Raw genomic sequence first — 15949 nt, forward strand, 5'->3', positions numbered from 1 at the left:
TGCAGGGTCATTTGTCCCGGGACTGAAACCCGGGTGTGACCTTTCCCACTAATGACAAAATGTCATTAGTGACAGATGTTAGCGGGTGTTACCTTTTTTTGTGCAATGAGAAAGGGGTATGTGTCTGAGAGCAGCTTTTCCATTTTATAATCGTTGCCTTGGCAGAGGTTATCTTCTAACTTGGCATCTTGAGTTCATAAGATTTCATTAATAATGGCAAATCCCATTAAACGGTAAAGTCAGTCTGAAAGACTTCTGATCGGATGGTTTTTGGTTCTTTGGGAAAGGTTTGTCTACTAAAATGGAGCAAGGTGCTTCAAACACAATGCAAATTTTTAAACTAATGGCTGGAGTTAAATTTCATGAACTGTAGGTTTTCATGAATAAAGCATGAATCAATAGATAACAATAAAAAACACAAAAATCCTTTATCTGCACCTTCCCAGAACTAGACTAAACTATCTTTGTGACAGTGAAACTAGAAGGTTGTCTGACCCAAAAGGTCCTCGTTGGACGTGACTGCCACACCAGTACAGCCTTCGCGAGGACGCATAAATCTCTGTGCCGTTCCCATGGCAGGCGAGTGTCAACAAATACGTACGGAGAGAATGTGAGAAAACAAATATGACACAAAAGCAATTGACTAAAGTCCATCAGTCTAAACTCCCATTTAAGTAATGTTCTATGATGAGTTCAAACAGGTCACTGACTTTTCGGCCCCCAAACATCAACTGGACACAGCCTCATTAACACCAAGGGTAATAAATAGACCAGGTAGATTAGGCAGGATTAAAAAAAAATAAAATCAACAAAAACCTCTTCTGCCAATATAAAGATTTTATGAAGCTTCCCTCCACGTGAATTGTAAGACTGCTGATGCGTAGTGGCAGGGCTCTTCTCCTTTCATAACCAGTTTCCCCTCCAGGCCTTTTCCAAAAGCCTCTGGGGTAAGCTCGTTCTGGGGGGCCAGAGGAATCAAAGGAGGGGATGGGGGTGGGGTGATGGGGGTGGAGTAGTTTGGGTGCTGGGAGGGCAGTTCAGGGGACAGCATTTACAACTAAAAGGGAGTGTGTGTGTATGCGTGTGTGTGTGTGTGTGTGTAGGAATTAAACAGATACCCAACTGGCGCCTGGCAACAAACGCCTCAAGTCAAAGAATCCTGGCAACCATTGAAATCCAATGGAAATCGACGAGTCACAAGGGGCATAGCCTACCTGCAGGAAATGAGCTCAGCTAGATCTGGAGGACAGCGACTGTCAGCGAATCATGTGTATTCTTATACACTCAACTTCTGGGTGGTATCAAACCGAAAAAACAATAACTATAAATAAATGTACTTATACAGATCATTCTAAGTAGCATTACTCATACTAGCATTATATGTTATTACTACACAACTCTTCATATTATACATTACATTTAGCAGACATCTTTATCCAAAGCGACTTACAATTATTCAAACACCGATGGCACAGCCATCAGGAGCAATTAGGGGTTAAGTGTCTTGCTCAAAGACACTACAGCATGCTAGCAGGAGGAGCCTTGCATCGAACCAGCAACCTTTAGATTACTAGACGACCAGTTCTACCTCATGAGCGAGATACTATTTTATTGTTGGCGTACCCACCTGTGGTGTGGTAATAGGTCTAGGTAATAGAGCCTGGGATCAGGGTGGCTGTACGCCAGTTGCTCCCAGCTTGTTACACCGTGCCACACTCTACAATAACCTGGTGTGTTTGCAACATCTCTGCCTGTGTCTCTTTTTCCTGAACACTCCACTAACACACTGAACACTGCCGTGTGGAAGGCGGAAGTGCCACAGTGGCGCCTGAACAGGGACTCTCCGGCACAGGGAAGGGACACAGAAGGGCCATCCGAAGACACACTGGAATCACTTGCAGGTTAGAAGAATCTTTATTTGTTACATGACACATGCACACACGCTTTGGATGGTGGCTGGTGAAATGTGGCCTCTGCGTTTAACCCATCCTGGCTAGTCCTTCCTCCGGGGGGGGGGGGGGGGCAGCCAGGCGCAGTGGGCAGCATTTATCAATGCGCCTGGGGACCTGGTTCCATACGTCCGTCGCTGGTCGGACGATGATGTGTGCATGTTTTTGGTGGGGGTCCTTACTGATGTTAGATGGAGGAAACCCCATGTGAACACGGGGAAAACATGCAAACTCCACACAGAAAGGCCGCATCCAGGATGTCCACCGGAAGGCTGGGGAAGTAGCTGCCGCAGCTGCCGCCACAGCTAACTTCCTGCAGCTAGCTGCTCTGCCCAGCAGCCACAGCCTGGACCATACAGCAGCCAGGCACTAACCCCTTTCTTTGTCCCGTCTGCCACTCCTTCCTCCGGCGCCGTCCCACACACCTGAGGTCCATCATTCCATCAAGCCTGCAGTATTTATTCCCCAGCTTTCCATACACTCATTGCCAGATCGTCAGTTTCTCTAACCTACTTAGTACCGTTCGTAGCTCCTCCATATTTCAGAGCATTTGTTTATGCAAGTCATCGTTCTAATCCTTCCACATCCAAGCCGTTACTGTCCTGTCTCATCGAGCCTGGCTTCCTGTCCACCCGCCTGGAACCTGGATCCCTCCGTCCTCGTCCACACAGTCCCCTTTTCCATCTTGCCTCGTCCCGTCAGGTAGTCCCGCCTTCCTGGACCCGTCAGCCCAATCCGTCACGCCCAGTGTCTCTCAATAAAACTCTGTTGTTGAACCCCGTCTGCCAGCAGTCTCTGTGTCGTGCATTTGAGTCCCCCGAGCCATGGTCGTAACACTGCCTGTGTCTATGTCATAGGGCCCTGAAAACGCCACTCGGTGGCGTGTGGCAGGCTAAACTGCCACAGTGGCGCCTGAACCATTCAAAGACGCACTGGAGCCACACCGACATGTTTGCATATTGGGCTTATAAGTCAACATAGTTTTGTGGGTTTTTGGTGTATAGGCTTATTGCTAACATTTTAATTATTGTTTAAAGGTTTATATTTAATGTCAGTTTTATTGTACATTCATCTTTCTGCTCGAAAGTTCTGTCAACTTCTGCTGCTGTAACAGCTGAAGTAAGTAGTAGTAGCAGAAGTAAGTGTTACCTTATCTGACTTCTCTTGTCAGCTGAGGTGCTTAAAAAGCAGCACAAACCACAATGAAGGAGAATGTTTGGCAACAATTGGCAATAAGATATAACATCAACGCATTTTGGCTATGTATTCGGTAATATTTAGGCTCATTTCCCGATAAAGCTCATTCAATTCCTTTAACCCTGGTATTATGGGTCAATGTTTAACCAATGAATACTCTTTCCACCAGAAATGGCTGTTGCTTTAAAAGTCACCTCAAAATTGTGAGATATGCATATTTTACCTCTTCAAAAAGTAATTATTTCAAACAATACTTGACAAGATATTTCATTCCATTAGCATCGCCTCTCTTTCAACCTGTGTATTTTCTTCTTCATCAGAGGATGATTTATTGTACTGCAAATTATGTTCAATAGTGTCGTCAATTTCAGACACTTTCTCTATCCTTGTCTAAGACTAGAGTGAGGGCTTCATTGACAGAATCTTCTGCTCATGTTTCTCTTCTGACAATTGCTTCTGCGCGACTGGGACATTTTTATGACAGCCCACAACATAGATCTGCGCCTGTCCCATGTTATGTCGATGAGGCGTTGGTAAGCTTTTTAAAGATCAAATATATTTAGTACCTTTAGTTCAAATAAATGGGGATTGTCGAGAGAGAGAGACTTATTTATACTAGCTGCAGTTCATAAAGGCCTATTCTCCTCTGTGCTCAAAACGTGTCGAAGCATCAAAATGAGGTGCAAAGTGCTTATAGACCAACGAAAACATCAAGATGTCAATATTCTGTACAAGAGTTCATGACCCCAAATTAGGTGAAGTCACCTGGCAGCCTCAGGCTGAAACACGTATGTTAACCAGCCTTTTAGTGATGAACACCTAACTTGGGGTCAAATCTGTCCAACATAACACATGGGTTAAAATGGTAAAGGGGGAACGCCTCCCACAACGCCTCCCGCTTTACAGATACAGTAGTTTGCCTTCTGTAAACATACCGCTCCATTTTGGGGACAAATCCAAGCCCGACTTCAGAGAAATGATAGGATTACAGTTTTTCAACTGGTGTATTACGTTTAAAAAAAAAAAAAAACAGGAAAAACTCTTCAACTAAAACAGTCGGATTTCCTTGTTGAGGGGTGACATAAGGATGCGTCCATCAGGCGTGAACCGCGAACAGTTGTGCGAGGGGAAGAAAATAAAAGAAAGAAAAAGCAAGTAATCAGATCAGCCACAGCCTGCATCTGGGCGCAAAATCTAAAGCGTGTAACTGCAGCTGCCGGAGAAGCGGCATCGGGGGAAATTCGAATATCATGCACTGGAAAGGAGGCGGATGACCAATCCCTTTCGAATGGGTGCACGCTACGAAGGCAGGGCTGTCTGTTGCCATGGGAACAGAAACACAGTGGACTACTCTGCTTCAGACTTTAAAGAAAAAGAAAAAAAAGCAGGAATAACGGAGGATCAGAGGGGCTGTTCCGAAGCAGACGACACCCTACGCGCTAGCGTGACGCCGGACAAATAATTTAGGGGTGAGCACCAGCAAACCGAACCCGGCGTTTCAAGACATTCAATGGGATGGAACACTCCTCGGGGGACCCTCCAAACAGAAATACCGCCCAGAACTCTTGACACAACTTGGTTAAACGACACAAACAAACAACAACAACGACGCTGTACTTCAACTAGCAAAATAACCGTGAAACAAACGTGTTTTTTTTTTTTTTTAAACAAATAGAGGGACAAAGTGAGGACGTGTCGTACACACCTGCTCCACTTGACGCCCTGACGAGCAACTTCAGCCCTCGCTCGACCGCCGCGCTGTCACGCATGCGCGCTGCGGGTAGAGCGCTCCTCCGCTCAGGCTGAATCTGATTTTTTTTGGTTTTTTTTTTTTTTTGTTTTGTTTTGTTTTGTTTTTCCGCAGCGTCTCCTACGTACGAGCGATGATTTATGACTGGAATGCATTTGCACAGGTGCTCGCTCGCGTCGGACTCCTACAGTCTTGCAGGAATTAAAAAAAAAAAGAAAACAAACAAAAAAAACTTGGCAAGATCCCGTCACGCACAATTCGGGTCCCTGGACACGTTTGGAATGATAGTGAAAAAGTGATGGAACAACTCAACGCTTGGTTGTTAAGGCCTCACCCACCGCAAACATTTTGAGTTTTTCTTTTTTGTTTTTTTTAATTTGGATTCCTTGTCGTTTTATTTTTATTTTTCTATTTTCTATCTCGAATTGACTTACGATTGTAATGTTATGGTTATCACAATCCCATGTGGGGGGGTGGGGGGGGACGACACAAAATAAAATACAAATCTAATACAGAATATTAACACAATGTAAAATATAATACATATCATGTATTTACAAAATTATATGACGTTTCAAATCGAGTTGGTAGATTGGTAAGATATTGTTATTGGTAGATGTTGTATACTCTATCTATTTTCTACTCTATATATTAAGACCAATAAAAAAGGAATTCGAAATATAATTTATATAAAATAAAAGATAATATAATAAAATAATACTCTATATATATATATATATATATATAATAAAACCCGTCCAAAATCCACTAAATAAAAGCGCAGATGGTGAACAAAAAGCCTCAACCAACTCCACAATATGCCGTCCAGTCCATTTTCGACACATCCATCTGCGAGGGGGCTGAACGTCAGACATAATTCAAACTAGTAGTCTATTGTCTGCTTCCATATCCCGTATAGGAGGAGAATGGAAATGGAAATCCAGAAGCTGAAACCGCCATAAATCACGGCCCCCCGGCTTCGGGGGGGGGCGTTGCTCCTCTCCCTATAATAACAAGTGCGGCGGAGCGGGTTCGCCAGTCTCGCACCCCAGCCGCAGGTTTCGGCGACTCCCACCGCTCCCCGCCTTCGACGCGTGTTTGGGATACTCCGGACACTCCGCGAAGTCTCCGGTAAAACCCTAATCGACGCAGAGGTTCACACGCGGATAGCCATTTCGCAAGTGAGTTCAACTTCTATTTTATTTTTTTTTCCCCTTATTCAATCAATAAGTAAAAAAATAAAAATAAAAAGTTTCGCAAGCGCATCCCGACGGGTCAGAGAGACGCGAAGGCGCCTCCGTTGGAAAGGCACCGCTGTGTGAGGCTTCACGGGTTTGGTGGGGGTTTTTTTTGGGGGGGGGGATTGACGGCGTCTTATCGGAAGACGAGTTAACATCGAATGGGGGAAACGGAGATAACACTGTATGTGAGCTACCGGGCATTTGCATGAATCCGATTTAAGCCTACGCTCCGGACAGATGGATTAAGTTGTCGAGTCATATCTCGAGGGACGTTTATGACTCTTTATTACCGCGGGATTTAGATACAGCTCCTCTTCTTTCTGTTGAGATGGTGTCGAAGTGCTTTAAATCCCTTTAAGTGGGACAGCTACTGAAGGGTTTACGTTTTTTTTTTGGTATTAAGTTAAAAAAAAAAAAAAAATTGTGTGAAATTGCATGTTGGAGAAAAAGAAACAGCTGTTGTGATGTAATGACGAGAACTGAAATTTCTCCAGATGTTCTCCAGATAGGGAACCAACCCCCCAAAAAAAAATTTATAGATGGAGAAAAAATATTGAGTAATGGATGAGAGAGAAAATAAATGATTGGCTCTGCAGAATGGAAAACAAAACGCAGAAAGGCACCAAGTGATTGGAGAGCGAGAGAGAGAGAGAGAGAGAGAGAGACAGAGAATGGGGTGGAGTGGAGGGGTGGAGGTCTCTAATGAATGAGAAGAGGGAGGGAAGCAGAAAGGGACCGATGCAAAGGGTTTATCCGAGGAGGATGTTTTAAAAAAACAAGTGAGAAAAGAGAAACAGACCAGACAATTACCCACCATCTAAAAAGTATTTAAAAGAAACAGCTGGAAATAATGTGTAATAGGAATGAGAAACAAAAAAAAAAGAGCTCAGACATCCAGCAGTTTTTTCCACAAACGTCATTTCCGAAGTAGGATTCTCCACTAAAAAATCAATGCCATTGTCATGTCGATGTGTCATGCAGGAATAAGACTGAAAGTCACGGAATTACTGGAATTGGGAAGGAATGCGAAAGGCAGAGCCTCAGTGCCACGATGCTGCGGCTGTGACCGGCGGATAACTGGACATAACTCTAATCACCAGGGGCAAACCGAAGGGGGTTTGGAGAGCAGGGGGAAGAGGTGGGGACTGGGTTGTAACATCCTCAGTTTGGGAGGGGAAGGCATATTTTTCTGATATAATTGACATCTGGACATCGAGTTTACCCACAGGGGTGAGTGAGTGGTTCGCATGAACCCAATACTGCCTGCTGAAAGCCAAGTGTCCGAGATAATTCTGTTGTGATTTGTCCAAAGCAGATATACAACGGGGGGTCCAGCTTTTTCAGGAGGTGGGGAGCACTGCGGTTAAAAGCCCCCCCCCCCCGAACCTTGAATGTAAAGAACGTTTCGTATGAGGACATGGCGCCGGATGAAATGTCTGCAACACGTCAATGCAGTTGTTTTTGGTTTTTTTTTGTTAAAAGTAAAACACACACGTCTGCAACGGTAATCATTTGCGAGATTTCCACAACGCTTACGTTTCGAAACCAGCTGAGCTTTCGGGCAGAAAAGCTCCTCGGGGCAAAGGGGCCGAACGCGGTCTAGACTGATAACAGATATCCTCCAAGGAGAACGACGGGTATTTGTCAGCGAAAAACAATGCCTCCGACTCGGCATCAGGCCTTGCGGCGCGGAAAGGAAAGCGAATCTATATATATAGGACTTCGATCAAGCAAGCTTAACTGCAAATGGGGTGAGAAGACGGTCGGTGAAGATTTCTTAGCGATCAATGCGAGCGAAACGATCAATAAAAAAAGATGAGCTGTGCTTTGCTGTGATTTTTTTTTTTTACTCTGCAGCGTCCCTTGTGTGTGTTGTGTTGGACTGTGTGAGGTATGGACCACAGGGTGGTGTGGTGGTGGACCAGTGTCCACAGAAAACAGACACCGCCGCTCCTGTTTGACCCCCGGGGGCCACGGATCAGGTGAAGGGGGGTGGGGTTGGGGGGGAGGCATGTGCCAGCAATGTAAACACCGGCCATTTACAAGTGACTTGGGGGCCCCTAATTGGTCAAATTAGGCCCGTGATTTATGAAAAGGTGCACTTGTCACAAATGTTTGTGCTGTTTCTTAAGTTCGCTGCAGACATTTTCACCGGAGCAAAACCTGCGCATATATCTAGGCTGATATTTGAGTGATCAATGCAGCATCGGGCGATGCTGCATTGATCACTCAAGAGTTTCAAAAGGTCCGATGACCATCCTTTCAAAATGAAGAAAAAAAAGTACATATTTGGACATACATATTTCGAAGTGTGCGATTAAATAAAATTTAAAAAAGTGTTTTTTTTATAATGTTACACAATTGTGGCCCTTTAAAGTTTTTTTTTAAATTAAATAAAACAATTATAAATAGTATTTCAATAGATTTTGTCTGAGACATGGTCTGCAGTATTCAAAGCTGAATTTCCTGACTTAACTGAACAACGGCTTCGCTAGGGAATGCATCTATAGAGATCTGTTCCCTGGTAGTGATCAATGATATGTTAACTGAGTGATCAATGGCTGATCACCTGGTTTCCACTGGCCATTTTATTATTAATTATTCCTGTCTAATCGTATTATCACCGTATATAAGTAATAACCTGGAGCCGCAACTTATCACCGGACCATCCGTTATCATGGTAATAATAATATGGTAATGGTAATAGTAACACATTTTAATTATTGCATACATCATGCTTTTCATTCCTTAATAAGATATTACGAGTAGCCTTATTTTAGAATCCATAAGGGTTTGATGGAGGAAAGGGATGTTTCGGAAATTTGGCTCTTGCGAAAATATTTTTTTGTTCATGTGGCTCCTGAGCTGGGAGAGGCTGATGTACCGCTGCTATAGAATGATTTATTGCTTGTGTTTAGCAAATAATACAGAAGATAAGGAACCTTAAAAAAATAATGGCATACTAAATCGCAATCGCAATATTGATCTAAAATAATTCGCAATTACAGTAATTTCCCCAAATCGCTCAGCCCTCGCATTTAACCTGGTTCTCAAGCCAGAGAATATCCAGGGTCGAAGAAAAAGCAGCAAGTGCAGGTTTTTGTTTTCTATTCTGTTTTTTATCCTGCGTGTTTTTAGTTGTTTTTTTTTATTAACATTTTTCCAGGTAGTTCTGATGTTATGTGCCAGTAAACCCAAATCCCAAGTCTATTTGTTATGTTTTCACTATATTTAGCGCAAACAGGCATGCCCGGTGCCCTGTTCTCTTCTGACCCGGCACAAAATGAGTGCGTTTTTAAGTGTGTCCGTGAGAACATTGCTCTTCTGAAGAGCCCCGCCGTCGTAAAAACGCTGGAGAAAGAGACTCGGCGACTGCTAACGATGCGTGTTTTGATTTTATGACACCTGCTTCAGCCGGGGCGTCTCAAACGACCCTTCATCCTCCCTGGCCCTCCACCCTGCCCCCTCACATCAGAGGACGCTGAGGATGGCCGCTCGCCTCGCTTGTTTTCAACCGGGAGCCTCAGATTGACGCCACCATATCCCAGAAAATGGGTTATTCCTTCTTAATCATGCGCTAACGATACCAAACAAACCGATTTCTAATATTGTCTCTTATTTTTCGGCTTTGGAAATTTCCAGCAATGTTGCGAGAAACCTCCCTAACGGGTATAGCGCTAGAAAATACGGTGACGCATATTTTTGTCAAAGTTACTCAATTTTGGTGTATTTTGTATTTGTTAATTCCGTGTTAATGCAATGGCGCTTCTGCCATTTCAAATTAATTTTTTTCTAACCCAAAAATCGAGAAAATACGAAAAGAAATTGAATAATGTGAGCAAGGCAAAATGTGTGTGCTGACCAGTAAACGGGCTAAAACTCAATTGGACACCGATCGGGTCCTTTTTAAGTTCTGTTCTGTCCTGTCACTCCGGCGTTATTCTATATATCCTACATTTTACGCTGTATTTTCTCGCTTGGCACCAATGGAAAGGTTGCATTCGAAGTCGTAAAAACCGAGCAAAGTCTCTTTTGTTTCCATTTAGCCGCCACCCCCCCCCCCCCCGCGTGACTGTCTCGCTGCCTTTTGTTTATCATCTGCTGGTGATTTAAGGGCTGCTTCTCTACAGCTGTCCCTCTGCTCACATTACCTACAATGCTTTTAAGGCTACCTAGCTAACTTTGTTAGCGGAGTAAACATCTGGCTCATTCCGAGTGCACATAAACACCAGTTGCTCCTTGTCTTTGATGGTTGAAAGCTGGCGCAGTCGCCTCGCTCGAAAAATATTCGAGGAGCCGATCGGGGTTGTGCGATGTATCCTAGCGCACATTGCGTGTCACGGGCAAAGGGTCGCGTTTAAAGCAGCTGGGGCGCTTTGCACGTCTCCATCATGGGACAGGCTTTGGGAGGGTTGGCTGCTACGCTTTTGGCCCGTTGTCTTGCTTGTTATCACAGTTGGCTCGGCGTCGTTGGATTGTTCAAACGGAACGCACCGTTTGTTTGCCAAGTTGGTTTTGCAATAGATTAATGTTGCTGAGCGGAAGACCCAGCACCACATGTATACTTAGACTTATCGTTTTGCATTTTGCAAATTGATTACACATAAACAAGAGGGATTGACAAAACAATGATGAGCAGCATAGGGATTACAAAACCAAACAACAAAACATAGTGCGTGCGTTGTTTGCCTGAAAAGTGCACATGAGTTAAGTTAGTGTGCGATTGTGAATGTATGTGTGATATGGAGACCCCGGTACGAGGGTTTTACGGAGAATTCATGAATGGGGCCAGGATTCAGATGTGCGATTGTTGGTGGCGATGGACACATTCTCTCATGAAATGTTTTCTGTGGGGATTTTTAGTCCTGAGGCTGGTGGGTCTTCTTTTCAGTCGGTGTCTGTGTGAATGACTGTTTCCTGTCATCTGAGACCCAAAGTGTAACACTTTAAACAACCGCTTGTCAATCACTGTGTTTGGAGGCTGTGGAGCCGGCAGACCTTGCCTAATGCCTAGCGCACACCAAAGGACTTTCCAGTCGCGCCCCACCCAGTCTCCTGTCCCAGACAAATTTTAATTCATCACAGGGCGATCTCTTGTCTTAAGGGTCCAAATCAGTCTTCGAACGGTCTTGGGAGAACATCAGCTTGGCTTGATATTATCTTGAGTCTTAAGTCTTGGCTCCTATAGTTTGTGCTGTGCAACGACCGTAGGCTGCATTGCAATGATGCAACACGCAATTCAATGGGTTCAACAACTCTTGAAACAAAATGTCTCATCAAGCCCTTGAGTGAAATTTGTGTAGGTTGAGTATGTTTTTATAAATTATTTTTCTAGGTATTTCCTTTCAAGGAAACGTGAGCGTACATTCATTTGACATTACAAAGATCCTGTTCTCTCTCTTACATAAAATAAACTCACATTGAATTACTCGCATGTTGGTACGTAAAGCACTACACGGCGCCCATAGCAAATTTAAACCCTCACATCTGGACATAAATTATACTGACGTTAACATCATTTTTTAGGCCATAAGTTGAACTCTGCGTAATCCTCAACGGAACACAAAGCAATCGATGTTGTCATGGTAATAAAATGTATATTACTGATGACATCATGTTATGGATTATTGGGTCATTTCCAAGTAGGTTTACTACTAAGCAGTGGCAGATCGGAGAGTGGATGATATTAAACTCTTGAGGCTCCACATTCAACTGTAGCAGATCCGACTCTAACCTTCATTGGGTCTTGAATAGAATGTTGTTAAAACAATGTCTGTCAAAGTATTATGACTGGAGCTCCGGCTCCGTCCTGACCCCCTTGTCCTTCGCCATGCGATGCAGGACTGTCACTTCAAAGCGAAGCGGTCACATTATCATGAAGGGGCTATTCTGGTCACTCGGTGGACTTTTCACCCCTCGTGACTGGCGACCTCACACAACCACACACAGTCCTTTAAAACCCAAATGAACAGCTGCAGATGAAAAGACTCAATTCACATTCACACAGTTACGATTCCTCCGTCTGGATCTCTACCCCTGACACACTTGGATAGACGGTCTTCCTCTCCTCTGTCACACATTCCAAAAATGCAGCCTCCTCACAGAGTCGTGAAACCGTCTCGGTGAGCCCGTGGCCCTCAGGGGTTTGGCCGGGTCAGTTTAGAAAGCATCACAATGTCTCTTTCTACACACAAGGCATGCTGTTGTGTGGTTCCTCGCGGCCTTAGAAGGCCAGTTTTCGCTCCAATAAAGATGACGGCTGCTTCAAACAGCCCCCGAGAAGAAAGGGATCACGGTGCCTCTGTTTGTGCCTGGTCAAAGAGGTGACCTCTTAGCACAACATGAATGGACCGTGATAATTGAAGTTTATTATGTGACTTTGAGTCAAGGGTGGGTAGGTGCCACAGAACCCAATATCTGCAGCTACTCGGTTTAACATTTCAGAAGAGCATCAATTAATCTTATCAACGCTGGTGTGGTGGCCGGAGTAACGGGGTCATTTCAGCCAAGCGTTCTAAAACACGTTGACTCTTGTTCCAAGTTACATTCATGCTTGCAGTTCCACCTTTGCTGTGGTTTTGCTTGTGGTAACCATGAAGCTGATAAACCGACCATTACCTCACCGACATCACCGTGGAAATGGCAGCTATTGACTCATTGATTTGATTTATTTTTAACAACTCTCAGATAACTTCCACCTTGCTCTTGCTACTGTACATTAGACAGAACCTCATCCCATTCCTGCTGAACACATTATGGGCCCACACTGGCCTTCAGCTGTTTTTTTTTGTCTTGTAGGTTGAAAGGCAACATCACCAGACGACCTCTCAGAGCGGACCTCCTTTCAACGTGACCTCTGACCCACTCGACAGTCAACTGCACCATGAGTCTGAACGCCAACGATCTGACAGAGCTGATGGAGATGTGGGAGGAGCTGAACTTCACAGCGGCGGAGCACCACCACAACGTATCCCACGTGGAGACCTTCGTGTGCCAGGCGGGATTCAACCACAGCACCTTCCTCTACACCCTATCTGTCCTCTACATCTTCATCTTCCTGGTGGGCCTCGCGGCTAATGCCGTGGTGGTGTGGGTCAACGTGCGCTCTGAGCGGAACCGCTACGAGACCCACCTGTACATCCTCAACCTGGCCGTGGCCGACCTGTGCGTGGTGGCTACGCTCCCCGTCTGGATCAGCTCCCTCCTACAGCAAGGTCACTGGCCATTCGGGGAGGCCATCTGCAAGATCACCCATCTGGTCTTCAGTGTCAACCTCTTCAGCAGCATCTTCTTCCTCACCTGCATGAGCGTGGACCGCTACCTGTCCGTGGCACTGTTCGGCGACGCCTCCAACAGCCGCAGGAAGAAGGTAGTCCGGAGGGTGATCTGCATCCTGGTGTGGCTCCTGGCACTGGCTGCCGCCATCCCCGACACCTACTTCCTCCAGGAGGTTAAATCCACCCACTCCGACAGCACCCTTTGCCGGCCCGTCTACCCTGCCGAGAGTCCCCGGGACTGGATGGTGGGGATCCAGCTGAGCTTCATCGTGCTGGGCTTCGCCATTCCTTTCCCCGTCATCGCGGTCTTCTACCTTCTCCTGGCCGGGGCCATCCCTCCGGGGTCCGACCACGAACGGCGCATCAGCCGCAAGATCATCCTGACATACATCGTGGTCTTCCTGGTGTGCTGGTTGCCGTACCACGGGGCACTGCTGCTGGACACGCTCTCCTTGCTCAACGCGCTGCCCTTCAGCTGCAGGCTGGAGAACTTCTTGTACGTGGCTCTTCACCTGACACAGTGCCTCTCGCTCGTGCACTGCTGCATCAACCCCGTGCTGTACAACTTCATCAACCGGAACTACCGCTACGACCTCATGAAGGCCTTCATCTTCAAGTACTCCACCAAGACGGGTCTGGCCAAGCTCATCGACGCCTCGCATGCATCGGAGACCGAGTATTCCGCAGTCGGTGTGGAGAACAGTATCCCGTAAAATTAAGTTCAACCGTTAAGAAGAAATATAAAACTTCAAATCTCTACCAAAGTCTTTCTGAGCTCTGAGAGACAAAGTACTAAAGGGTGCATCACCTTTTTTTTTTTTAAAGCACTTCAACAAATCTAAAGACACAGTCACCCAAACAGACATGCAAACACAATGAGGAACACTATAAACACATGTGGACATAAACAGAAAACCACCCAAAAACAGACACACACACACACACACACACACACACACACACACGCACACGCTTGGCTGAAGCTTTGCCCTAAATCCATGTTTATCTTATTCCCTTTTCAGTTTTGGAAATAGCAACACAACTCCACCGCACCCTGGCTTCAGTAACAAACAGGCCGGACTTAGTCGCTTCTTACAGTCGTTCACTGTGTACATTTCTTGGGGGTAAAAAGTTCCTCTCTGATGCAGGGCTAAACAGAGATAACCCAAACCGCATTCAGCATCGGACGTCCCTCGGGAAGACAATGATATCACATTGAATATCTTTCACCGAGGGACAAAACTATAACCTGCTATTTAAGCTGCATTTCATAATCTCAGCACCAACCAAAGTTTATTGGACTTGACGTTAGGACTTTTGTACTGAACCAGTCGAAGCCAAGTTGATTGCAAACTACTCAAAACGCAACTTGGTGCTTTGTAAATTAATTGAAGGACTATATCCCCTTCAAACTTTGTTAATATTCTATATTCTGTGAATATATGTATTGTTAGTATTTGCTTGTTAAGTGCTGTGATTTACAAGTGTGATGTGGCATGAAGAACTATGCTGCGATTGTTTTGAAAGAGCTGATTTGATGAAGGAGTATTTTATGTTGTAAAGAAATTCAAGTATAATCTTATGACGTCTGATGCGTTTTATAACAAAATACAAAGGTATTACATGTACGTGTTGAACTTATCTTTGTGTTATTTACACTGTAGTACTCTTCGTTCCTGCTTAAAAAAATTAAATATGCTGAAGAAATGGAGGAAGTGGGGTTGTGTTTTTTGTCGTAAAAGAGCGATGGCTTTTCTTTGACCATACAAGGGTTGGGACGTACAAAAATTGCTCACATATTAACTTGGCATCCTAAATAGAATGCCGCTTGGAAAGCAGCCAATCGTTCCTCCAGACATAGACTAAGCCCAGGTGTCCATGTGGAGCCAGCACTTTCAATGCTTCAATGACTGACCTCTGAACCCTTCGCAGAGGGGTTCAGAGGTCAGGGAGGATAAACTGTTCAGAGGGGGATAAAATGCCGCCCTATAATCAAATGAAATTATCTAATCTGATCTAACGACTTCTGTATTACATTTTTGATTCAAAACTTAAAACGTCAATCAGCAAAATTGTATCAAAATGAAAAAAGAAAGAGAGTAAACAGTACAACTGGTGCAGCTGAAATGTCTCTTCTAAGAACATTTAAAAATCTGTGGCCTAGACCAGGGGTTCTCAAACTATGGATCCCGACCAGGGACGTATCTACAGGGGGGGCTTGAGTGGGCATTGCCCGCCCAGAGATAAGCCTTGCCCACCCAGAGGAATCATCTTCCCATTCAATTAAAAATGCCTCTCAACACTCCCGTGGGATTCTCCCATAGTTTGCCCTTCTCTCCTGCTGTCCTCCCGCTTAAATATTTCTCCTGTATTTTTAACCTTTGTGAGAAAACTCTGACTCAAATATAAAGTTGGCGATCAAAGCGATCTCCGCTCTGATCACTGGAAATCACTCCACGAAAACAGTTCCACCAAACAAAACAGACAAAAACTGTGTTTTTATTGTCAACGTTGTCGATGAATTAAATGAAGAAA

At 44.8% G+C, this 15949-nt stretch overlaps 1 protein-coding gene across 1 annotated transcript; it reads left to right on the forward strand.

Moving 5' to 3' along the window:
• Positions 1 to 5947: 5947 nt before the first annotated feature.
• Positions 5948 to 15112, forward strand: ackr3b (atypical chemokine receptor 3b). Its single transcript, XM_080024041.1, has 2 exons — positions 5948 to 6077; positions 12936 to 15112. Exon 2 carries the CDS (start codon positions 13021 to 13023, stop codon positions 14125 to 14127), a length of 1107 nt encoding a protein of 368 aa, XP_079880167.1. The 5' UTR covers positions 5948 to 6077; positions 12936 to 13020; the 3' UTR covers positions 14128 to 15112.
• Positions 15113 to 15949: the final 837 nt, after the last annotated feature.

This window comes from Zeus faber (assembly GCF_960531495.2).
Source record: "Zeus faber genome assembly, chromosome: 2".
In the NCBI taxonomy this organism is placed as follows: Eukaryota; Metazoa; Chordata; class Actinopteri; order Zeiformes; family Zeidae; genus Zeus; species Zeus faber.

Excerpts from the sequence above, each read along its gene's own strand:
- ackr3b (XM_080024041.1), top strand. The coding sequence starts at position 13,021 with ATGAGTCTGAACGCCAACGATCTGACAGAGCTGATGGAGATGTGGGAG.